This window comes from Artemia sp. Qi Xiang Cuo, chromosome 2, assembly GCF_049724085.1.
Source record: "Artemia sp. Qi Xiang Cuo chromosome 2, ASM4972408v1, whole genome shotgun sequence".
Classification (NCBI taxonomy): domain Eukaryota; kingdom Metazoa; phylum Arthropoda; class Branchiopoda; order Anostraca; family Artemiidae; genus Artemia; species Artemia sp. Qi Xiang Cuo.
The window spans coordinates 73,370,384-73,397,955 of record NC_142795.1 but is presented as its reverse complement, the minus strand read 5'-3'; the positions used below and the strand labels follow the sequence as shown (position 1 = coordinate 73,397,955).

General features: G+C 35.2%; 1 protein-coding gene across 4 annotated transcripts; it reads right to left on the bottom strand.

The window, feature by feature from the left end:
* Ndfip (Nedd4 family interacting protein) lies at positions 1-27,572 on the bottom strand. 4 transcript variants are annotated; one of them, XM_089103135.1, is made up of 6 exons: positions 27,507-27,572; positions 20,914-21,003; positions 16,630-16,785; positions 12,536-12,671; positions 9,435-9,620; positions 1-2,753 (listed from the first exon to the last, which is right to left on the bottom strand). In XM_089103135.1, exons 2-6 carry the CDS (start codon positions 20,986-20,988, stop codon positions 2,665-2,667), a joined length of 642 nt encoding a protein of 213 aa, XP_088959261.1. In that variant the 5' UTR covers positions 20,989-21,003; positions 27,507-27,572; the 3' UTR covers positions 1-2,664. The 4 variants fall into 4 exon arrangements, with proteins under 4 accessions (XP_088959261.1, XP_088959276.1, XP_088959269.1 ...); XM_089103150.1 differs by having other exon boundaries at positions 27,486-27,532; XM_089103143.1 differs by having other exon boundaries at positions 27,433-27,525.

Below are 27,572 nucleotides of genomic sequence, written 5' to 3'. Positions count from 1 at the left end.
TTTCCACATATATAACCATTTTATTACTATGTAAATTGTACATTCATTAGTTGAAATACATGCCACAATAATACAAGTAATAACAAATAAATTCAAACACCTAATCAGTTTCTGAAAGCTAAATACGAACCAAAATCGGAAAATTTGACATGTAGTGTCGGGTTATAAAAAGGACGCACCATGTTAATGCAAACAATCGGGCTACCCCAGACATTGTCTAAAGATCAGAAAATTTTCCCGAAATATGCACAATAACGAACAGAAAATGGAATACTTAAAGCTTAAAAATATAATATTTTATTAAAACTATACACCCCCCCCCCCTTCAACCTCCAGGAAATATTTGAAGACCCCTTCAAACGGTTTGGTTTGTAATGAGCTATGCACTAAAGCCTAGTTTTACTTGTGAAGTATCTTTTACTCCTTCATTAGGACTTTTTATTCTAATTGCTAATTTTATCCAGTGTGGTCTAAACCAACCAGCAAAACTGCTGAGATACCTTTTTTAACTGATCAATAGTTGAAATATCACAACACATTAAATACGTTGAAAATACACCAGCCTTGTCAGACAAGAACACTACTGTGTTTCTGGACTAAAGTAAAAAAAAAACACAACTTAAGCATGAATAAATTGCAAAATAAAACGATAATGAAGGGAAAAGACGGTGAGCGCACGGTGACAAATAAAACCAGGCTTGGTTTTATATAGATCATTCAAACCAAGAAGACGGCCTAGTTTTATTTACTCAATTGGTATTAACATAATTTCTGTCTTCTAAAAGCCCTATGAAGAAAAATCTTTAAACAATCAAATTTGCAGCTAATATACCACACTAGGTGTTGAATAAAACAGGACAGTGGAATCAGAATTGGTCCTAATTGACTGCCAAAAGGCAATTTTCAACATTAACCAAGGCTTTGAGGCCGGCTTTTTTAAAATTTAGGCTTTGAAATAGGTGAAAATGATCACTGTCCAACAAAACAACACATATCCCAGCTTTTTCAATCGAACCACATAAGGTCTAATTATCAATTCATCCTTCTTGTCTCTCTATGGACTACACAAAAAAAATGGACAACAAAATTGCATATAAGGAGCCACCCTCCTTGTCTATCTATGGTTAGCACAGAAAAATGGACAAAAAAAACTGTAATTATCTAGCCATCCTCCTTGTCCTTTTATGGACAACACAGAAGAAATGGACAACACAAACTGTAATTATCGAACCATCGTCTTACCATCGAGCCATCAACCTTTATGGACAACGCCGAAAAAATGGGCAACAAAATACAATTATCGAGCCCTCCCCCTTGTTTCTCTACCGATACTCTGAAAAAAAATACCTTGCGTCTGATGCCAAAAACAAAAACCGCGACGAATTAACCCTCAGGCATGCAAGCAAGAATCTGTTACGGAGGGGTGGGAGTAAAACGCAACTACTCTTTTGAGCTTTTACATGAAAAAAACTCTAATATCACTTTGACATAAGCTGTCAGAATGACTTGTCGGTCAAACCTTCATATTTTTGAACTCGATATACATTTTTACAAACAGGAGGTGGAAAACAACACGTGGCACCTTTTTCATCACCGGCAGATGAAGTCTTTTTACTTTCAACGATATGTCCATCCATACAATAAGATAATTAACAGTTAACACATTTCTTATTTGGGACCCCACCATTAAAAATCATTTTCAGATAAATCACAAAGATAATGTTATTGTTAAAATTACGGGTAGCTTTATTAATAAATCAAATACGTTAAATTTATTAATAAATTAGATAAAACGAATAAAAAACCGATAAAATAATTTGATAACTGATAAATACATTTATAAGGATTAATCAAATTAATTCTATTAGTCTTAGTTTTATCATTAGCTTTATTATTATCACTGATTACTATATTTATGTTATTTATTATACACTTTAATTTATTCACAGTGTTATTTGTACGTGATATCATCTTCTTCTTTTTTTATTCTTAACCCGCGCAGGATACAAACCCCCAGATCTGACCATAACAATAACAAATTTAAGGAATCAGCAGTTGAGATTCACAAAATAGCCTGAAAGAGCCTATGAAATGATTAAATTAATGAATCAACTGAATAAAAATGGTAAAAATGGAAAAACTGAATGGTAAACTGAATAAAACTAGAGGTGATCACGTCCTGAATAAACGAGCACCATTATACATGAGCCTTATTGTATTTACGCAAATGAGCGAGTAAATAATTTTGGATTATTATACTGCCAACCAAAGAAATTGAACTTATTGAGAAGGCATTACAGAAATGACGCCTAAGTTTGAAAAAGATGGCGCAAATTAAAATACAAACTACCGATACGCTTATGTTTGAAAAAGATGGCGCAAATTAAAATACAAATTACAGATAAGTAATCCTTTTTAACCAGCATCTGATGAAATTTAAAGCTATTTCGAATTTAATACTGGCTCAAATCAAGCAAATAAAATATTCTGCATTAAAATAAAAGTATTTGGATTGTATTATACCACCAAAATAAGAGAAAAAGAGTGAATTTATTCAGACAGAATTACATAAAAACGAAGCTTAGAAGTACCGAGAAACATACCTGTTTAATCGACTTCTGACTAAAAAAAAACGATTCAAGATTAAATTTAAAAAATCAAATATTAAGCGTACAAAATAACACGTTCACGACGGTGCCAAGCGGTCTTAATACATTGGTAGATCACGGTTGCACGGATGCACAGCGTCAGTCCTGAAATAAAGAGCAAATGATAAGCTGTCAGGCTTATAAAAGAATTCTATAAAATGATTATAAATTCCACCAATTCTGCAAAAGAAAAATATATAAAATGATTAACAAAACATGAATATTCTAAAAAAAACTACGAAAAATAAAGCGCACACAGGGAAACGAGGGCAAGATTTGACCCGAACACAAAACATATATAAATGTATATATAAAGGAATGTAAGTGATTGTAATTCCTGACCTAGATTCAGTGTGAGATTATCTTTTTAGATTTTGAAATCTCATTAATTCAGTGGTTTGAACTTGACGTAATTCAATGACCTTGAAAACAATTTCTCAGACTATAAAATTATCACTCCACTGTGACGTCACTGCCTGCTTGATTGGGTATGATTTACGGATTGTGCTTTGGACTATTTGCGATTGCAAGGTAAATTGTGCGCAATGGCGGAAAAGCTGATTCTGAGCCTTGTCTTGAATTTCCTGAGTCGGTCTTTGATTGATAGGGTCAAACAAGAGACAATTCAGAAGGCAGCTGTTGCGTTTTTCGATCACGATCAAATTATAAAAGCAAAGAAGATTCTATACACAGAGTTAAGCGTCACATCGCGAGCTGTGATTCATGCTAGGTATGAAGAGAAAATTCTTGATGTGTTAGAACCTGGTGTCACAGGATAAGCAAAATGCCAGTATCCAAAAATTCGTGATTACAAGCCCGGGTGACTTTCCGACTATTGGTGAGGCTGTCAATTCTAAAGTTGTGGCAAAAGTTAGTGAACTGTCCAGAAAACTTGGTTTTATTACGATCCCTCAGCAAGTGCCCCTCTCCCCTCGGCCTCCCAACCAAACCCGACCCCCAAGCCTTTATTTACAGTGATTCTGAAAAATCCACCAAAAGACCTGAAAGATCCATCTGAGCGTAAAGCGTAAATAGACAATCTATGCCCTACTTCTGGCGGTGATATATGTGAACTCAGGCGTCAAAAAGAGGAATGGAAGCTCATCATCCCGTCAAAGAAAACTGCGAATCAAATAGCCGATACTGTAAAACGTTCTGATACCAATCTGAATCTCTCTGTCAAAGAACCACTCTTCGTTGCCGTTCTGAAGCAAGTTCCAGGGGATTTAAATGGCACAACACTTAAAGACTTAATCCCAAAGTGTAGCAAAATTGGACAATGCGGAAAGTCTCGTGCGTTCAAAGTTTATTTCCTAACTCGTGCTGACCGAGATCAATTTCTAAGGGACTCCTTGAAAATAGGATATGAGACACTACCGATTCAAGAATTTGTTTTCATGCCCCGTCGCTGTTTTAATTGCCACATGATTGGCCACGTAACTGCGAATTGCTTAAACAGTGCTATCTGCTCCAAATGCGGTGCCAGTGACCACAAATCGAACTCTGACTCTCCCTGCAAGAAGAGTCCTTTCTGTGTAGATTGCAAAGTTCCTGGGCATACATGCTACAACGTTAGTTGTCCTAAAAATTGCAAGGCAGTGAATCCATGAGCTCGTCAGTTCGGTTTCTATCCTGGAACTTCAACAGCTTTTTTGCGAATAGACTTCCTGTGCTTAATGGTTTTCGTCGAATTATAATGTAATTTTTATACAAGAACATTTCCTAACTAAGTATAGTGTAATTTTACTTAAGCTGCAGGAGTCTTCGTCTTACTATGTACCTGCTGAACAGCGTAAGGATAGAGGCAGCCCGTCAGGGGGGCTCGGGACTTTTGTTTGTGTTTCCCTTCGCTCTAGCCTCTTCGAAACAAGTGATCACTTCTTGGCTGGCCAAGTTGAAGGGTGTGTATTCATTAACGTTTATTTACCTACTGATTATTATAGTGATGAATCCGAGCGTCGTTTTGCTAAATCGTGTTAGAAATTAGGTTCGTGGCTTGATAAAGTTAAGCGTTTAGGGCTGTCACGTGTGGTAGCTGGAGACTTAAATTGTAATTTAACGGAAAGGGATAGCCAAGAATCGCCGCGAACAATCCTCATTATGGGTATATTTGGTTATTGGGTTAGAGTGGCTCATAAGGATTCAGATTTTACTTACATTCATACATCATCTCATACATCTAATCTGGATCACATCGCGATATCTTGCAACCTCGAGAAGGAACAAGTTCCTGTTTTGAGTGAATACCAGTTATCGGACCATTTTCCCATTTCATCTTCCATTATAATTCACACACCACCCCAGCATACACACCAAACTAATCCTCGAACACCTCCACTTTCACGTGATTGGTCAAAAATTAATAGTGAACTTTTCAAGTCTTCTTCGGATTTTATCCTAAATAAAATTCGAGTACCGTTTAATCTTCTAGAGATTCCAGGTAATTTATCGAAAAAAGAAACACGCCTTAGCCTGGACATGTATTCTGCCGAGATTTGCCATACCCTTCGTTTTTCCAAGAGCCAAGCAGTTCATCTCCGAAGAAATAGCAAAGGTATTGTCCCAGGCTGGTCATCAAATCCTGATCTAGTTAGATCATGGTGAAAAGCAAAATTTTGGCTCAATCTGTGGAAAGATTTGCGATAAACCGAGATCTGATATCGTGAATGATCTACACCTCAGTACTAAAAGACAATTTTCGAAGGCTCTTGCTTTTCATCGGAAGATGCTTGCCGATCGGAACTCTGCTAGAGCCAGACATGACCGTGCACTACTCTTCAAATTTGTTTCCCAGTCACGTAACAAACCTCCCTCTATGCATCCCTCTTATATATATTCCTGACGATGAATGGTATGCTCACTTTGAATCGGAGTTTTCGTTTCCTGATCCCCATCTTCGGGATCAGTATGATAAAGAATTAGATGCCTTCTTAGCTTCTTCGCCAGAAACACATTACGCCGTGACAACTCGAGAAATAGAAATAGCAGCCGAAAAATTAAAATGGAAGTCTTCCAGCGGCTTTGATTGTGTGGGAGCTATGCATCTAAAGAACGGAAGCATTCTTTTAACCCAACACCTCAAACTGCTAATGCAGATTATATTCACTCAATGCACTGTGCCCTCAACATTCTGTATTGGTGACCTTACTCCAATCCCTAAGAAGGGAAAAGCAGTACCCCAGTATACCTCGTTTCGGCCCATCACCGTCGCAACCTCTCTTTGTAAGCTCTTCGAGCTTCTCTTTAGGGACGAATTCGAAGCAATTTGCTATACACCCCCACACCAATTCGGCTTCAAACGAGGAACTGGCTGTGCTGACGCTCTCATTGTATTAGCAAATGCTCTTATTGATGTCGATTCTGCGGGAGAAAGTCTAGTTCTTGCTGGCCACGACGTAAGACGCGCATTTGACTCACTCATTCACTCTGCCATGTTTCTTAAAGGTGGTAGGCGTGGAATGAACCCGGATATAATTCGTACACTTAGGGATATGTATACACGGCTATCTGTTCGATTGAAACTTCCACCAGATAAAAAGCTGCATTTGATTCCTAAGTAAAGGCTCAAATTAATCTTGAAGGGCGCTCGACATAGTGCATTTTCTTCGCACATTTTTTTCGATAATCGCCTCCTTGAGGCTCAAGAGCAGTGTCCATGCTCTTTAATTTGGGCATCTACTAAGCTGCCGTTTGTGTGCTACGCGGATAATATTCTGAATTTCAGTCGTACGCTACAGCGAATCAGTGAAATTTTTACTATCTTTCAAGATGAATGCCTCAAGGTTGGGCTTCTGTTCAATTCGGCGAAGTCCAAAATAGTTTTTTTCAACTGGAAGAGTCCTACTACCCCTTCAACAACACTTGGGAGCTCAAAGGTTCAGCCTGCTGATCAAATAGTATACTTAGGCCTCCGCATCGGGTCCTATTTACGTCAAACTAGTTCTCTTCTCATCTTAACCGTCGAATTTCAGCATCTTACGCCTCTACTGTCACTTGCAAGTTCCGCTTCAATTGTCATCTCTTAGCTAGCCTGTTCAATGCAGTAGCCCTCCCCCATATATTGTACATCGCTCCATTTTGGAAAATATTTACAAAATCTGAAAAGTCACAAATCCGTTCGCTGTTTTTCCGTTTTGCAAAATATTTACTACGTCTACCACCTTGGCACAGAAACTCACCTATAGTTAAAAAATACAAAATTGTAGACCCAGAAATAGCTATCTCTCGAGTTATTGGAAAACACAATAGAAAAGTAGTTGGTCATGAGCTAGGCCCATTTCTAGTGCAATAGCTTCGTCTGCTGATGATTTTTTTTTTATTATTTATGTATGAATATGTCGATGTTGTATGTGTGAATTTGCTTTTGCTTTGTTTGATTTTGTTCTTATTTTGTCCTTGGATTAGCTTCGTTTTGATTTTGTTCTTATTCATATTTTATCCTTGATTTATTTATAATTGAGGTTCTTATTTGATTTTTATTGGTTTTGTCGATATTTGTCTCATACTATTGTTTTCTTTTCTTTCCTTTTTTTCTCGTTTTGTTCCGTCCTTTTCAAGTTTTTGTAGACGGATTTTCAATTAATAAATAAAAAAATAAATATGTATAAATATAAATATATATATATATATATATATATATATATATATATATATATATATATATATATATATATATATATATATATATATATATATATATATATATATATATATATATATATATATATATATATATATATATATATATATATATATATATATATATATATATATATATATATATATATATATATATATATATATATATATATATATATATATATATATATATATCAATTCTTTGTTTTATGTAGAAGCCTTCAAATTTTTTTACCTGGATCTAGTAAAACGAATCCCTGGGAATCAGGCAGCAGTCACTCAAATATGACATCATACCCAATACAACATCATCTTGTATATGAAGATGCTGTTTTTGTCAAAAATTCTATTTTATTCTTAATATTATGATTTGTTGCTTACAAAAAGCACTTAGATATAGTAACTTTTTTCAAATGAGCCCTTTAACAGCTTTCCAGTGTTCCAGGGCTGCGCTAGAGGTGATAAAAAAAAAAAAGAAACATCAGGACTATCCATGTAAAAACGTGTTCTTCCTTGTTTTTCGAGGTGGGGGGGCTATATCTTTCCTGTATGGGATTTTCGACTATAAAGATCCCAACAGCGGAGTTTTCATTTCGATTTGGTGCCATTCTCAAAAGTTTTCGAAATTCCCACAAATTTATTTCTCCAATAAAATTTTACCTTCAAAATTCATCAAAATAATAGTTACCGTTTCTGAATTAGCTTTAAATGGTTATTTTTTCTCATAAGACACTTTTTTTTACCAAACAGCGTTTCTAAATTTTCGGTTACTATGGGCTGAACTTCGTTCTTTACTAGTTTTAAAAATAACAGCTTTGAGAATAATTTAAAAATTGATATTTTTTTTAATTAAAAATTACTTAAAATAATTTTGAAAAATCTTTAGGATTTACAAAGTAGAGGAAAGCTGAGCTAATTTCTCATGAGGTACTGACTATGATGTCATTGCTGGAGGCAAGATCGAAGATGCGATTAAACGATTTTAGATGATAATAATCATTACATCAAACGGATATAAACCAGCTCATAAGAGGTATAAGAAGTATAAGCTAATAAGAAATATTAAAGGTTAATATATTTCAGTTTATCCTGTCTATTTGCATTCCTCTTCAGTTATTAACAGGATAATCACTCCTGTAACAATGAGAGAATTTAACTTTTGGTTTTTGGTTAGCACCTCAGAAATATACTAAAACTGACAAGTTTGCAATAGAAGTATTACCTTTGCTTATATTAACACACGAAGAAAGATGTTTTAACCTAGCCTTCTCCTCCTAACTTTTCCAGAATATTAAAAACTATGTAAATGTACTTTTATCACTGGAGAGCATAAAAAAGTTCCAAAATAGGGTGGAAGTTGAAACAGTAAAGTAATACCATTCAGGTGTCGGCACATCAAGAAATGTGGTTTAACCCCTTTCTCCCCCCTAATTTAATCAGAGTCATTAAAAATACACATATGTATTTTTTTCATCCGACAGCAAAAACATGGTTCCAAAAGAGGATAACGCCATCTTCTTCTCGTAACTTTCGGAAAGAGGATGAAAGTTGAAAGATGAAACAATACCCCTGCATATGTTAACACATAAGAAACGTAGTTTAATCCCGGGTCCTCCCCCTAATTTACTCAGAGTAATGAAACTGCGCATGTGTGATTTTATCACTGCACGCTACAATAAGGTTCAAAAAGAGGGTCAACGTAGTAAGGGTGAATTAGTACCCATGCATATATTGACACATCCATAACTGTGTTTAAACCCCGCCCCTTCCCCTTATTCATCCCGACTAATGAGAACTACAAATATGTACTTCATCACAGGAGAGCACACAAAAAGTTTCAAAAGAGGTTGAACGTTTCACTAATTTTTGTCATCAAATTTTAGAAAGGTTTTGTAACAGCTAAAATCAATTAAGTTATTCGAAACCTATTTGATAGTACGGTAGAGTTTGTTTAAAAGAGTGAAAGTTTTAGTGTTCTTGTTGACAAATTTAAAGCATATTTTCTATCTTTGGTTTCTGATATCAATAAAATTACTAAAACTATTTTGGGGGCAGCGGGAGGGCTTTTACTTATCTTCATGTAGTAAATAAAACAGCTAATTTCAAATGACTACAATATTGCAAATCTTACAATTTAACAAAAATTACCTAGCATTAGAAGAAGGTACCATAGCCAGCGGTTCTCGTCCGAAATAAGGTCAGTATGCTGTTTGACAATCAAGGCCCATTTGACAAGTGACAGGCCCAATCCAGAAAGAGCTCCATATCTGCCAGCAATGCTTTGACAAACACAGGTGCAAAGCAGAAAACCAACCCAGTTGAAAAGGAATGTCACTGCAAAGGATTAAGGTGGGAATCAACACTAGTATAGAAGAAAAAACCACTACCCCGATCTACCATTTGGGGTTTCTCGATGTTTATTTCTTTAGTATAATAATAAGGCAAATTATTGTAATTAGTGCAGTGAGCAATATTCGTATTAATAACTGCCTGATCTTTATTTCTGGAAAAAAACCCAAATGACAAAGTTTAAAAAATGTCAAGAAACGCCAAACTTTATATGGCACTGGGGTTTGTGTCGACACTAGCGCCAGTTACCACATTTACAAGTTACCAATACTCTTTGTTGGGATCTTAAAAAAAAAGGGGATAAGCATTAAGAAGCAGTTGAGTGTCGTTCATCAATAGTAAGAACTGAGACAGCTTAAATTATCCATCAGAATAAAGGACTCAGGAATGTGTGAAAAATTTTTAGTTTTCACAGAACTAAAGGGAAAGTTTTAGTGTGTTTTTTTTTTTTGGGGGGGGGGGGGCGATATCAAGGTAGGAAACCCCCCCCCAAAAAAAAAAAAAAAAAACATTAAATATTTCAAATGCACGCTCACCAACTACCATTTGTGACAATGGATTCGCTTCTTGATATTTCTAACCTGGGTAAACCGAAAAACTAAGAAATTGATAAAATCTTTTGAGAATAGCACAACAAAAATATTTATTACCTTTAAAATACATCCTGGAGCAATAGTCCCATTTAAAGTGCAGCGCTACAGAACAATAACAGAAAAATCCTAAATTGGGCGAATTTTTAATTTATAAAAATTAAGGTTTTAGCTATAGTTCAGCGATTCTTTAGACCCAAGTTTATATTTTCTGAAAGTATGCAGATTCATTTAAATTGACACATATTTATTTATTTATAACGAACAAACAATAGTAACCAATAAGAACTATACTATCCCACCCCCTCTCCCTCCATAGTCTATAGCAGGGAATCCCGGGAGATACTGCTTCAAAAGGGATTTTGTTTTTTCATCATACAGTGTCACTTAGCAAAAGAGAATAACCTTTTACTGATCGAGTTTTGTTTGACCACAAGATTTAATTTCCACTTAACCAAACTTACTAAGCCGATTGTAATATTTAACATTAAAAACAGATTCGTCTGTCCTCTGCCAAAACCTAGAATCTATATTTTTATAGATTTCAGTATAATAGCAAAATAGTGATTTTTTCATATTTAGAATGAAAACAAATATATGAAGAAACAGCATTTCGTTGACATGTTTTTTAATAGCTCCGTTTTCAGGCCACCCACATTCAGCGCGGAGTTCGACACGGGTTGTGCAGATTATCGTTTTGAGTACCATGTTCAACACAGGTCTGGGTCTTTTCGGGACCAGTGTCCAACCATGCTACTCTGGCACGTTAAAATTTTGAAGAACCCGTGTCCAACACACTTTGAACTCGTAAGATGAAAACGCTTTAAAGTTTGGCTTGGTTAAACACGGAGAACCTGAAAACCCTTTTTGTCAAATCCGCTCAAAGCGCACTTCAAAACCGGTGCCTGAAAATACAATTAAGGTCTTTTTCTTGCTGTCTTTGCGACTTCTTTTTTGTTGAACATAGATACTAGGTTTTGTAATTCTACTATGCCCATGCTAGATTTGGCTGACTGGTAAAATCTGTTTTAAAACTATATATATTTGGTTGTGTCTGAGAAAGTATAGTTGATAAAAAAAAAAAAAAAAAACTCTGACTTCTTCACTGGACTCAAAACAGCTTCAAAATAATCATAAACACGACCCTACAGAGTTCTTCCTTTGAAAAGTTCTTCCTCTGACTAGGACATGGGCGGATCTATTTTTGCTGGTACCCAATTTTTTCTTTCTTTTTAAATTAAGATATCAATTAGGTAAATTATTGGCGTCCTTATTACATTCCCCCTCCCCAAGATTTTGCTCTAAATCGGCCTTTGGACTAGGAAATTAATTTACTAGAATACATGTTTAACTGAGACCATTAGGAGTTTCTTGTCAATTAACTGGAATATACAACTGACCAGGAATGTGCATTCTCACTAGGAATTCAAACTGTATGCCACGTAACAAGCATACTAGCCTTCCAATGGGTTCCAGTCTCAAATCAATCTACTCTCTTGCTTGCACATCAAGGTGAAAAGTTGCAAATAGCATGTGGACTTCTTTTTGTTGCAAAAGACGAAACACAAGACGCATTATAGCTCGTTAGAGTCTACAGCTCGTTCGCTCTTCAGGATGTCCTTATTTTTACCTCTATTTTGGTATATGTGTGTACGCACCAACAAAAAGAGCGCCTTTTCTTTGTGTTTCAGATACGCGGAAATTTGCTCTTGGAGTCCTCCTATGCTCGAAGAATAGGCGGCTAGTTGCCAGTTAGGTCTGGCTGGATCTCTGACTGTGGCTAATATTTACTGTGAAGGATTTTCCATAATACTAGAACCATCTCATATACTTTATCGTTTTGACATTTGTCAGAAACCAACCGGTTACTGGTGCCTAAAATATGGTTTCTGGCTGTGTGTTTCCTACCTATGTAATGTTACAGTGAGAGACCGAAATCTGGTAAATGTCGACACCGGTGAATGTCCGAAATTCCTTTTTCTCTGCTTGGATTCAGTCAGTTTTGTCCGTGTTATGCAAAGTTTGATGGTAAAAGTTAAGCTTAGGTTATAAATCTCAGAATGGGTTAGAAACCTAAACTAACCTTGCATAAATCTGACAAAGCGGATAATAAAAATAACGTTTTTAATAACATTTAGTTTATCTTTTATTTGTTTACGTAGCTCTTTTTTTATGCATTTTTCGTATTTTCATCTTCTTTTTCATTTGTTAATGCCATTCTAAAAACGGCATTTTTTTCAATAAAAAAAGTCATTCATTCATTTAACAGGACCATCTAAAAAATAATGCAAGTCCATAAAGCGAAATTACCCAAAAAAGCGAGAAGAAATATAAAATCTGTTCCAAGGACCATGTCTGAATTAGGATGTCGGGGAACATTATTGTCGACGGAAAATACTGTCACAGCAGAGGACCTTACAGCTCTGGGTTCTCCATCCATATTTACCTGCAAGAAAGAAATAGATCGGAATTTCTCAATATGATCCCCGTATTCAATATAGCATATTACAACTGATTTTGACTACTAAGAGCCAATGAAAACTATTCTATTTACAAAGAGTCAGTTTTCATTGGCTGTCAATAGTGAAAATCAATTGTAGAATTGAATCAATTAAAAGTAATGATCTCATTGAATACGGGACCTGTAAAAGAAACAAAAATCAGGATTGGTTTTTAATTTGTTACTTTATGAAAAAAGTAAATATTTTTATTATGTTATTTATAACCCACTAATAACAAAAATATAAATAGCGAAGTAAAACATAAAAAAAAAGATGAAAATCACTTATTATTAAAAATTATATACTTTCAAGACAATGGAACTACTACTACTACTACTAACAACTCACCGCTGCACCAAGCCGCCTGAGGCCAACACAGCTAAACACGCTCCTCCTCCATCTCAATCTATTCAAAGCCTCCCTTTTTACACCCTCCCACGAAGTTCACATTTCCTTTAAATCTTTCTTTATGACGTCCTCCCACCCCAGACGAGCACGACCTGCTTTTCGTTTAGCCCTAGACGGTCGGTCGGAAAGGATAATCTTCATCAATCTCCATTCTTACATCTAAGCAGCGTGCCGAAGGAACCTCAGACTTTTTCTCTTAATTGTCCAATATGGTAATTTTGAGCCCTATTTTTCGCACTTTCTATTGTTGGACATACGGCTAGTTAGCTCAATGTCCAGAACAAACCTCAAGCAATTTTTTTGGAATACATACTGAAGATCTTCATCGGCTCTTCGAAGCGCCCATGCTTCAGAGCTATATTTGACCACTGTCATCACTGTAGCTTCTAATATTCTAATCTTGGTTTGGAGACTTATCTTCCTATTCTTCCAAACTTTTTCATTGTGAAAAAACATCATGAGCCTTGGCTATTCTTCTTTTAACATCTTCACCGCTCCCACCATCTTTACTAATAATACTACCAAGGTAAGTGAAGCTGCCCACTCAATCTTTTCATCACCCAACGTCACCTTTTCATCTTCACTTATTCCTAGCCTTAGGGACTTAGTCTTCTTAAAATTAATTTTCAAACCTATTCTAGCACCCTGAAAGCGCAAAACCTCTAAAAGTTCATTCATTTTGCCCACAGTCTCCTCTAGAATGCTTAAATCATCAGCATAATCTAAGTCCAGGAGACTTTCCTTCCCATTTGATTCCGTGGTCTCCCATTCCCTTTCCTCTGCTCCTTAATACAAAATCCATCAAAATAATCCATACAAAGAAAGATAGAACGCAGCCCTTTTTAACACCTAATTTAATACAAAACAAGCTGCTGGTCTTATGTTCGGCCTGAACTGCAATATTGAAGTTCTTGTACATATTATTGCTGGCTTTAATGTATTTGCCTGGTATATCATGGAAGGATAAAATCTTTGAATAACCTGTTTTCTCACTAAAATCGAACAGTTGCCTATAATCTATAAAACTGAGGACTAAAGGTGTTTGACAACTCAGGCACTTCTCAATTATTAACCTAAGAGTGAAAATTTGGTCGACGCATCCTCTACCTTTTCTAAAACCGCACTGCTCTTCTCTTAAAACTTTGTCTACGGCATCTCTCAGTCTAAAAAGTATCATATTACTAAGTAATTTACTACCTACAGAGACCAGACAAACGCCTCGATAATTACGACACTCACTTTTATCACCTTTCTTATAAATTGGCTTAATTAAGGTTCTCCTAAAATCATTTGGTACTTTCCCTTTTTCAAAAATCATATTCATAATATTCAGTAACTTGTTTCTAACCTCGGAGCCACCATATTTAAGAAACTCATTTACTACCCTATCAGCCGCTGGAGCCTTATTATTTTTTAATCCTTTTAGTACTGTCGTTAATTCTTCCTCACAAAACAAATCTTCCCTCACATCCAAGGTATCACAAACTTTTTCATTTTCCTCTATTATCAGACAATGGAACGGATAAAGCTTATTTTTTTCTAATATCTGAAAGCTTACTACTTAGCACAGTAACTTTACTGAATAGCCTACATCAATCATCCTTTATAAAGGCCAAATAAAACTATGACAATTATATGACAACTATGACAAATAAAACTATGATGAATAAAACCTATGACAAACAAAAACTATGAAAATAAAACTATGCCAACTATAATCCACTTCCCCCAGTAAACCAGTTTGCCCCCCCCCCAGCTTAAATTTAGTTTCTTCAAAATCTTATCAAAACAAAGATAAGTCTACATAATACAAGCATCCATAGAAACAGTTCAGTTTTCATTAAAATATCTTTACCTTTACGGTAGGTAATATAGGGTTCATTTTTCAGTTTTCACTTCCATTTTCACTTGATTTGGGAAAATTGTCTCCACCTTTGCCCCCCACCCCCAGGATTTGACGAAATTAAGCCACTACCAGATGTTTAAAAACAGGTTTATAATTCAAACAAAAAAAAAAACATACAACAAGTATACAAACAGCTACATGCTGACATAATAGTCAGCAGAAACAACCAACATCAAATACAAGGCTCTATGGCTCTAAGGCTCTATGGAATGCAGGAAGAAAGAAAAAAAAACACATACCCACAATAACATCAGCAAAAACATCAACATCAAAAAAATCCCTGCAAGGCTTTATGGCTGGAATTGTGGGAGAAAAAAAAATAATAATAAAGATTATTTTACAATCCTTCGAAAGGCATCAAAGGAATGACACTTTCTGGCCAACTCTGGTAAAGTATTCCAGTCAGCATGAGAAACAGCCAGTGGTTGAAATTTCATCTGACAAATGGACTGAATGGAATCCGAATATTATCATAATTACAAAGACGATATGCCAAATAGTCGGACACAAATAGATAGTCTAATTTTAAGGGCCAGTGGAATATAACCAAGTAATTGAAGAAAAACAAGTGACACAATGAAATAATATAAAGTGAATTTAAATCAAGCAACGGCTAATTAATAGAGCTATTCGTGTCAATCATGAGGTTCCTTGCTTTACTATATACCCTGGAGATTGTTATCAGAAAAGAAGAAAATGTAGTAGGACAACAAGTGACATAAAAGTGAATTAAAGTGTAAAACAAAATTTTTAGAATCCACCCAGGAAAAATATGTTTCAGCTTCCTAGGAATTGCAAGATTCCTAGATATCTTCATTTCAATTCGACAAATTTGATCCCTGAAGGAGAGATTCTCATCAAGAAAATTGCCATAGAACCAACATAATGATCACTATGTCTAATAAAAGAATCCCTTGAAAGATGAGTTTCTGAAAGCTGACGGCAAGTCTGAGAAATTTGAGTGAAAATCAGGAAGCTAGATTTGGCAACACTTAATGTGAGGCAATTAGCAAGAAACCAAGAACTACTCTCTCGAACAATACACTAAACTTAATACAGATCTCAGGCTCTGTTCTGGCAGCAGTGCCATTAGATGTATACATTTTCTTATCATTGTGAAAAAACGTAAACAAGATATCCCTACATACCAACCTTGGAGAGGGACAGGAATTTGATAATTGTTACATATCTACTTTAGGATAATAATCCTTAAGAAAATAAGACTTGTTTATTCACGTTTTCTCGAATTTGAATGAGTATTTTTTTTCAATCAAAATCTGATAACAAGGACTGTTTCCACCATATTTGAGGGAATTCTACTCCCTGTGCAGCAAAACCTGCATATTTAGCTCAGACTCTTTTGTGGGTGATAGTTCTTTCATAGGACTTGGCTTTCATTGATTTGCCAATGTCCAACTGTCTATAATTTCATGTTTATTTCATGCTTTTTAACAAATACCCCCCCAAATTTTGGAAAGTGTATTCACCTCATTTATCTCACAAGTCTACTGCTCATTAACAAATATTTGAAAGGATATAAATTATTAAGAAAAAATAAGAACTTCATAAAAAAAAAAATACAAACTCACATTTTGCTGTACTTCCTGTGCCTTTTCTCTTGCAACCTGGTCATAAGACGGCAACACTGTACTTTCTTCATAAGCAGGGGGAGCTGACATTTCATTCTTGGGAACAGTTCCATCCATCAGTTCATCATATGCTGGCGGAGCTATCCCCATGGGAGCCTAAATGAACAGAAACAATTAATATTGTAACAAGTTGCACTAAAAACAGTTTGTGGTAAGATACTGTAAGTAAAGAGCAGCCAATGCCAATTGCAACTAAAAACAACTAAAAAGAGATTTGACCTTAATGTAAAGAACAGCAGGTAGCCCACTCCCCCATAAACAAGACAATTTGTAATTGTTTAAGTTTGACATTGCTCTTTGCTTTCGTCTGAATTCCTTTCCACTTTGTTTCATTTCAGTACCCGATCCAGAATTGTCCTCAATTCTGAAGGGGGCTACACCCCCACCCTCCCCAACCCCCAACTTTGCATTTACAATTAACTTTTGCATAATAGGCAAAAGCATAACGAAAAGGAACTCATTAATCTTTGCTTTTCAAAATAAAACTAATCGCTCCTAAAATAAGAAGTAATCAAGCCACTAATCTTTGCACCTAAGCTCAATTTCAATCCCCATGCTTTGATATATAAAAGCTACGACTGAAGAAATAAAATATCATTCCCATAATAGAAGGGGAATTTTTTCCCTCCATCACCACCTAAGTTGTATGTTTCTTCCATAGATAGCCTACACATTCTTCCATGTAAAGGGAGGTCAGAGGAAAAATATACATTCATTTGAAGCATCTCTCATGAAAAGTTTGAATATGTGGGCAGAAAAATGCACTTTTGAAGCTTTAAACATCCCCACCCTCATATGATATAAAAAAATCCATCATATGATATAAAAAGTATGATATTATATGATATAAAATGGACCAACACTTTAATAACTAGTATACAACTATGCAACATTTAATAAAAATTAAGAGTTGTATAGATGAAGTATTCTTCAAGATAAAAATGGCTGTATTCAATACGAGCCTTTTTATGTCAGGTTTGGAACAAGGGATTATTTCTGGCTTAGCCCTAATTTTTAGCATCTTGTGTCTTTTTCATGGTGACTTTTTTTTAATTTGGAGTTTAACTCAATAAAAATCGATACTTCAATGCTGTAAAATAGAAGTTTACAATAGACTTTTAGGCTCATCTAATCTTGCTCATATGCTAATTGATGATTTGGCTAGACAAATTTTTTCTTATAGCATCCATGTTTCAAAAATTGATGTTATAGATGTTTACAATGCAACATTCTATTGCCCTTTTATACTTTTAATCCTATTGTACTTGTAAACCACTGGACAAAAATATGTTTTTGTTTAATTCAATAAACAGTTGATAATAACAGCTTATAAATAAAGGACTCCATTTCAAATAGTTTGTGGTAGCAAACTGTAAGTAGGGACTCAGCTCAATAGTGACCGAAACTCTGAAAAACAGAGTTCTGATATCAATAGATACATCAAAAGAATTGGCTTATTTTTCTGATTCCAAACATATAAGATTCATCAAGTTCAGTGTTACCATCAAAGGTCATGAGCCTGGGAAAAATTGCATGGTTTTTTAAATAGGGGGAAAATACCCCCTAAAATTCAAGGAATCTTAATGAAAATCAAGACATCAGATTCAGCATACCAGAGAACCCTACTGTAGAAGTTTCAAGCTCCTATATACAAAAATGTGTAATTTTGATATTTTTGCCAGGAGACTGATCATGGATGCATGTTTATTTGTTGTTGTTTTTTTTCAAGGTTGATTGTATTGAAACAATGGTCCTAGAAGATCTAGAGAGGGTGCACTCGAACGCAAATTAAGAGTGCTAGTGCCCTTTATAAGTTACCAAAAAGATTGGAGGGCAACTGGCCCCCCTCTGACGCCCATTTTTCCCCAAGGTGTCTGATGAAAGTTTTGATATAGCCATTTTGTTCAGTGTAGTAGAAATATCAAATAAATATGTCTTTAGGGGAGAGGCCCCCACAGTCCTTGGGGAGAGGCCTGTAAGTTATTAAATTTCCCCATTGTTTATGTATAGTATTTATTATTGGGAAGTATACAGACATTCTTTGAGAGGGGGGATTTTGTGCTTCGGGTGGATTTCTATAGGGAGAATCTTCCTTGGGAAGGGATATTTCTGGGAGGTGAGTTTTCCAGGGATTTGACAAAATCCTGGGGGGATTTGACAAAATCCCTATGTAAAATTTTTTTTAATTGTCTTAGATTTTCTTTGCCAACTCAATTTTACATGTGAAGATGTTTTGGGGGAATTATCAAGGGGCTATTTTCAGCGTCTTTTGATTTCCGGAGAAAATTTCCATGGAAGGAAGCATTTCCGGAGTGATTGAGAAACCAATAAGAGATTAAAGCCTTTTTCAAATGAAAGTATGCTAAGGTAATTTTTTCAGGCTGAATTGTCTGCAAGAAATTTTACAGGGAGGGTTTTTTCCAGCAAGGGTGGAACTGTCTGGAGGGAATTCGATGGGGGGGGTGCACTTTATGCTGGAAAAAAGTTTCCATGTAGACGTGAGGGGGCAGGGAGTATATTTCATGGAGGGTGAGCCAGATTTACCAGTATTATTTGAAGAATGATTAAAATTAAATAAAAAAAAAACAAGCTTTTTAACTGAAAGTAAGGAACAACATTAAAACTCAAAACGAACAGAAACTATTTTGTATATGAAGGGTTGCCCCCTCCTCAATACCTTGCACTTTACACTAAAGTTGACTGTTTGTCCCAATTTTTTTTAAACGGCTACTGAAACACAAGGGCCATTTAATTAAAATAGGAAGCTTTTTTAAAAGTGCTAACAGCTTTAACATAAGGAACAAGGAATTGAGGAGGGGGCAACGCTTCATATACAGAATAATTTCTGTTTGTTTTGAGTTTTAATGTTGCTCATTATTTTCAGTTAATTGAAAAAAAATTAAGTTTTTATATATTCCCCCCTAAACTCAAAACCCTAGAAAGTAGGGTTCCCTAGACAATCAAAATATGGCTTACTCAAACAAAAATCTAAACATCTAGGGCTGCTAAGTGCTGGCTGAACATTTTATTCCACATAATAACAATTCTGGCCTGAACAGGGTCAGAATGTTATCAAGCACAAATTACAAGATTACCAATTGATTTAGAGTTACTGAAATAAAGAGTATATAGCCTTCCAGTCTCAGAGGCTCTCCTGCTGTGCTATACTATATTTATTCCTAAATGCATTTAAAAAAAAAAAACAAATAAAAAATAACTCTAAGTAAGGAGCAACATTAAAACTGAAAACAAAAAGAAGTGTTTGTCCCATTTTTTTTTTTTTTTTTTTTTTTTAATGGCTGCTGAAACACAGGAGCCATTTAATTAGAACAAGAAGCTTTTTTAAAAGTGCTAACAGCTTTAGCATAACATACAAGGTATTGAGGAAGGCGAACCCTTCATATCTGGAATAATTTCTGTTTGTTTTGAGTTTTAATGTTGCTCCTTATTTTCATTTTTTTTTTTTTTTAATACATTTAGGAACAAATTTAATACAGCACAGCAGCAGGGCCTCTGAGACTGGGAGGCTATATACTCTTTATTTCAGTAACTCTAAATCAATTGGTAATCTTGTAATTTGTGCTTGATAACATTCTGACCCTGTTCAGGCCAGAATTGTTGTTATATGGAATAAAATGTTAGCAGCCAGCAATTTGAAGCATTAGATGCTTAGATTTTTGTTTGAGTAAGCCATATTTTGAATGTCTAGGGAGCCCTACCTTCTAGGGTTTTGAGTTTAGGAGGGAGGTATGAAGAATGTACCAACAGAATCATTGAGTGTGCCAACAAATGTGGACACATAAGCTAAATTAAGATGCTAAAGACACCAAAAGCTTCAAGGTGTCAGCACTACAAGCCAATCCCCAGGAACTTTGGAGAGGGGACTATCTATCTCCCCTAAAGCACTGCTGCAATTCTTGTCCACCTAAGTTCAAATAGTGATTTACAATAACTTGTGCACAAAAGTTACTTTTTTGATGCTTGGTTGGACTTATTCCTGAAATTCTATTAAAGAAGTTACATTGGAAACTAAAGATCACATCAAAAAATCTGTCTGCTCTTTTATTTGCCTGGATAACACATTTGTAACCATTAAAATATGCAAGGTATCAAGAGACTTCTCCTGATTTTCAAAACATTGCCAATACACTTAAAAAAAGACAAACAGAAGAAAATCTAAAGAAAAAAAGGAAGAAAGAACTGCTAATTCTGTTTTATACATACATCATTCAGGTTATTCAGATTCTGATCAGCCCTCTCATCTGTAGCACTTGGTGGATTTGGTCCATTAGTTTGCATTTCTTCTTGATTTATCTAAAAGGAAAAAAATATTTAAAAGTAGTCATTTTGACAAATAATAAGGATACCAAGTGTGCTGTTTTTTTTCTATTATGCTACCCTGCTAATTATGATACAACCAATACATGTTGTTATAGACATGTCAAACCATTGGGGAGGACAGAGAAGTACTAAGCTTAAAAGACACATAAAAAGTAAACATAGGAGAAATCTTTCAAACCAATAATAAAAGATCTCCCCCTATTTTCCTCTTTGTGTAGATATACATAGAGATACCAACTATGGATGAAAGGGGTGATGCAATCTTAGGGAGGTCTATAGATGCTCCCACACTAGAGAGATAAATAACACTATGATCAACTCTGTACCCTCTACTCAGCAGACTTAGTATTCGGTTTATGGCTATATCCTGTAATTAGGTGTCTGAGATGCAATGAAACTGGAAAAAAACATAGGCTATGCAAATATTAAACAAAGTTTCTCTATTAGAAATGAAGCCTAAATTTTGTTGCTTACTTTAGCTACTTTAGAAGGGTAGTCTTGACACAAAAGACACTGTCTAGGGCTAATTCTGGCCTATTAGACAGGATGGCAATTGAAATAGCAGGATCTATTGTATCAGGATAGAGCATAGAATATTGAATGTAATGGCATATTTCTTTTTTTGATTTCTGCCCTGTAATAAACCTTAAATATTCTTTTCATTTATTGAACCAGCCTATAATAATGTTGCAGTGTTTTGTGCTGTAATTTCCAAAAATCAGAATTGCTGATTATGCTCTATCAGCTAATAAGTTGTCATTACAAGAAAACTAAAACTTTTAGAATCTGGTTTTGCTGATGCCAGAGACTATGCTATAGTACTTAACAGCTTCTGCAAGTGAAAACCATTTAGAATGTCAAGTACAAAACAAACAATTGTGAAAACCATAGGTATTTTCAGCTGAACATCATGAGTCAATATGGCATTCAAATCCCCTGCAATAGTATGTCCATTAATATATTTCCATTACTGAGCTATGAATTAAATGAACATACCACTTGATGTTTTTTATGCTGTTTCTGAATATAATAGTTGTTTTGCTAGGAAATTCAGTTTTAAGCCCTTTATGGACCCTTATTGATATATTTTTGTGTTATGTTTGGCTGTGGCAGGGGTCAAACGGAATGGTGTTCCTTGGAAGTACTAGTGGGATGCATTTGATGTTTGATCGTCAACATTATCAAGTACGAAGCAATTCACAGATCAAGACGGATCTCAATTTGCTCTAAATTGTGATATCACGGAAAATCAAGAACCAGATAACACATGGGACATACATAATTTGGGTTATATATTTATATGTTAGGGGAGGTTTGGGGTAAGATATTATTGTATTTTGCACTTTGGAGCAAATTAAGATATATCTAGATCTGTGAATTCCTCCATACTTGATTATGTGGATCATCAAACATCAACTGCATCCTGCTAGTACTTTCAGAGAACACCATTCCATTTGCATTGTAACTTCTTGAAAGCTTCATCATTGGGTGCTAAGATCAGGGGCGAAATTTGCTATGCGGCAGGGGGGGGCACTGCCCCTCCCTGACCTCAGTTTATCCTCCCCAGACCCAAGTTTGCCCCACCAGCTGAAATTTAGTTTCTTCAAAAAAATTTTCAAAACTAAAATAAGCCTGGATAATCTAAACATCAATGGAAACAGATCAGTTTTCTTTAGAAAATATTTATGTTTATAGTACTATATAGTACTTTTATTGTACCAAATGGCTCATTTTTCAGAGTTCACTGTCATTTCCACTTGATTTGGGAAAATTGACTCCAACTGTGCCCCCCCCCCCCCAAGGATTTTGATAACATTATGTCACTGGCAGAGATAGTTGTATCTCAGAGACGATTCCAGTGGTTTACTACACAACAGGAGAAAAACTATAATCAGTATTGAGTATGACATATGGGTTGAAGAGCTTCTTGGAATGTACCATCCTGTCAGTGCCAACATTTTGGAAAGTTGACAGATGAATTGGGGGATTTCTTGTGAAGTAAGCTTATATGTCATAAGCATATTAGATCTTTGTCATCAGTAAGCCAGTATAGATAATTTCAGCTCCTTCAAATGTTCAACATAAGGTTTGTCTCTCATCTTTGTTACTGCCTTAGCTCTCCTTTGCACCCCTTTCAGAAGCTTTACATCACCCCTATATCCTGGTGATGCTATGCACATTCATAAATCAAGCACTGGCCTGACAAGGGCCTTGTACAACCTCACAAAAACATACCAGATCTACTGGAAATAGTTTTTTTATTCAAGAGTGCAAGGACAGAGTTTGTATGAGGACACAGTCTTCTTGTAGTTTGAATGGAATACACTTTGCAGCTCTTATATGTTGTCTACAGATGGATTGACAATAGTATAGTTAAAACCTGGGTTGGACTTGCCAATATGTATACCACTACTTTTGTCAATATTGAAACTCATGTGCCACATTGTTGCCCAGTTTTGAATATGGTCAAGATCTGCTTGAAGTGCTTCATGATTGACTGCACCAAAGAACTTTGAGCTGTATTTTATTTGGAAAGAGCATTAAAAAAGGCATAAAGGATAAATTTGCAGTTTACAATATAATTTAGCTAGGGTGAAAGTTAATACATCACTTGCTGTCTTTTTTATGTTCTTTCATAATTCAATGATTACTTTTAAGACAAATTCCATCTTGAGCCCTTAAAGGGTCCAAAACACTCCATAGTCACCAGAAGTTTGATTAAATGTTTCTATAAAAAATAGCTAGTGAGAAAATAAATACTTTATAAAAAAAATCAAAAAACAGCATTTTACAAATGAACCAAAAAGGGAAAATAGGTTTTTGGTTCTAAAGAATACTTTTGATATATATACTAAAAATTGTCTGAATATTTTGAATGTTGTGAACTCTTTTACCTAAACTTGTAAAAATTTGAATATGGTGTGCATTTCCAGTCAACTACTTAATGATATCTAACTATTTATCATAGAAGCATAATTTTATGAATCTTGTGGATGACAAATTGATAGTTCTTTACTAAGTAAAGTTCACACCATGTTCAAATTTTTACAAGTTTAAGTAAAAGAGTTCACAACATTCAAACATTCAAGGAAATTTTGAAGTCTGTATATTAAAAGTATTCTTTAGAACTGCAAAATTGTATTTTCCCTTTTTAGTCTATTTGTAAAATGTGTTTTTTTTTAAAGTTTTTTTATAAAGTATGTATTTAACTCTTTTTGGTTTTAAACTGTGCCTACTTAGTTCTTTAATACATGCTGTATTAAAACCACAAAACACTAAGCCACTTCATACATTTACAGAAAATATAAAGAGAAAAGCAATATGTGAATCTGGGCAGGAAACTTAGCCTTTTATCAGGCTAAACTGAGACAACCCTAAAATCCCAAGAACAATTCTCCAAAATACTGATTTTCATTCCATTAATCTTTGTAAATTCTGGCATTTATAAACCACAATGCTTAAAAAGAGGATAAAGAGCCTTTTCCTTTCTAATTTTCATTAATCTCTAGTAGCCTAGGACATTTGACTTGTGAATGCTGAATCCAAAATTTACTTCTCCTTTCTCAAACCTGGATTTCTGTTATGCAGATATATCCAGTAGCAAGATCCAGAATATGCATCAGTTTGTATGATGAAATCTTTGTTCTCTCTGCTCTTATGTGAAAATAGCTTAAAGGCGGCAACCAACAAACAGACAGAGAAAGCAAGTTAAGTAAAACATGGTTAAATTGCCATTTGTACCTGTTTCAGGAATGTTAGTTATTATTTCCTTTAGTCTAAACAGTAAAATATTATTTTGAAAACAGATTTGTGGAAATGTTTAAATAGAGCTAGTAACTCCTGAAAAAAATGACCCAGTTTAACTGTGGTGTAATTTTTTAGTGTTTTTTTACTCATTCTTTCTTTCTCAACGTGTGTTCTGAGTGGAGTTCCTCAGGGAAGTGTCTTGGGTCCTACATTATTTAATATTTTCATCAATGATGTTCCTTCCATTATCAGCAGTAATTCAACTCTTTATGCAGATGACCTGAAGCTTCTTGGGCCAGCTTTGTCCTGTGAAGATCATGTCCTGCAACAAAATAATCTTCAACTGCTGGGTCAATGGGATGAGGCCTGGCTTCTTGAATTCAATTGCCAAGTACCATATTATTCACTTTGGCAAACTGAATCCTTGTTGCTCTTATTTTTTCTTAGGCCACCCACTCTCCTCTGTAAATAATGAGCAAGATCTTGGTGTCACTATTGATAATGAAATAAAATTCAGCACTCATGCTAAGAGGTCTGCTGCTAGGGCTAGTTCAACCTTGGGTTTGATTAAGTGTACCATTTCCACTTGTTCTTCTAAAGGCATCAGTCTTCTTTATAAGGGACTTGTGCATCCTAAGCTTGAAGTTAGAATGTCACTTGCCTCTCCATATAAAAAAATATATATAAAAGTTCTTGAAGATGTGCAGAGACATGCCACTAAAGTGATATCTGGCATGCAAGAGCTTGCCTATCCTGTAAGACTATCAAAGTTGAATCTCTCTACACTTGTATACAGGAGAAATAGAGGGGATGCCATTTTAGCCTTTAAGTTATTGAGGGGTAACATTCTCCCAGCATTATTCCCTACTGTTAGTACCAATTCAAGAACTAGAGGTGGGTAAGGTTTATATTAACAGACTAATCAGCTAGAAAAAAAAAACATACCACTAGCATTAGAATTTAATCCTGAGTCCAAATATAATACTCTTTTCTATCGCAAATTATTTTCAAAATTACTTCTAAGCTTCTTTAAGTTTCTTCACTTTTCCTGTTTTTTTTTTCACAGAAACATCATGGCAGCGATTCAATTTGAAAAATACTAAATTTTGCTGAAAGCTCTGATTTGATATGGAAAATACTAAATCTTGTTGAGTGGTGATTTGATTTGAGAAATACTAAACAGTTTTTGAGAAATACTAAACAGTTTGAATTATTTGTTTTTTGGGGAAAAACTTACCACTAGCTTCAGAATTTCATCCTGAATACAAATATGAAATTCATTTCTGTTGCAAATTATTTTCAACATTGCTTCTGAGCTTCTTTAAAAACAGCAAAACTTCTTTCATCAAAACAAACACTTTATGGCAGCTACATGTACAGTTTTATAAATATCAGATAAATATCACTTAATGTAAAGAAACTAATCATGCATATCTAACTCTTCATCATCACTTTCTGATGCACTAGAGATGTCACTGACTTGTGCTCTAGGCCTTGATTCCAGGGGGATAGAGCTTTGCAGCTTCAATAAAAAAATTATGAAGTTGGTCTTTTTGCTCAAAATTTTGCAGAAATATGAAATGCAACACATACTGCTCCATGTATGCTGTTTGCATCTCTGGTCTTTTACAGTGCTTTTTGAAGCGTCTCCACAGACTTTCTATATCTTGAGTATGAATAGAACAGTCCTGTGGATCAACAAAATTAGCTGAATGATTGATTTGGTAATGAGTATATCCATGGCTGGACAATATACTATAAGCTCCCCATTTATCACTGTAAATAAAGCTTCCAGGCTTAATATTTTTTTAATAATAGGAATTAAAGTTCCCTTGTTTCTTTGGAGGCCCTCTTGGCCATCAGTCATGGTACAATAATTTTTTTTGCTCTCTCTCTCTATTCTACCAAAAACCAACAAGTGACCTAATTTATTTAGTGGTATTAATTTGGATTAGACCCTGGCGTCATGCCAGTGCATTGACTGAATGCTGCCAATAAAAGGCCTGGTTGACTGCGGCTGAAGTGTTGCAATGCTGCTGGTGCAATTGTGGTGTGCTGGCTGTGTTGCAACACTACAGCAGCAGTCAACCAGGCCTTTTGTTGGCTCTATTCCCCTGGAATCAATAGGGCCCCAAGAGCACCAGTCAGTGACATCCCTAGATGTTTTTAAACAAAGGCTAGATGCTGAGTGGTCCTCCAAAGAGTGTAAATTCAATTAGGATACTATTGAAGATGGAGCAGTACCTGGTCACCAGTGATTCTTGTATACAACTAGTCATCACTCCAGAGCTCTACAAGGAGAAATCCTTAGATTGCTCCTAGCTGCAATTTAAGCTAATACCTCCAAATTTATCAGGGATTTTGGCATGATGGGCCTAGCCTATAGTCTAGCATAGGCTAATGAAGTTTAGGAATTAGCCTAGGAGTTTTGTCTAAAAGCCTGTCTAGGTTCTAACCTCTATAACAAATTGTAGGCTATCAAGTAATTACTAGGAGAATAAACAAATTTGATCCCTAGTTCTAGACAAGATTTGACTCCAAATGTTCCAAGGAACTTTCATTCACATTAACCTAGGTCACCTAAGCTTTTGCCTGTATGCAAAATAAGATAGGCTAAGGCAGAAGTACAGCAACAACATGACTAGGCACACAGACCTACTTAGCTTGTCAGTAAGGATTATAAACAAAAAACAAAACTGAGGATTTACAAGCCTAATAGGCTAGGCTACCCTGATTCTTATGGCACAAATATCCAACTTTCTCTTTCCTTGACTGCTTCTTCTGTTTAGAGTATA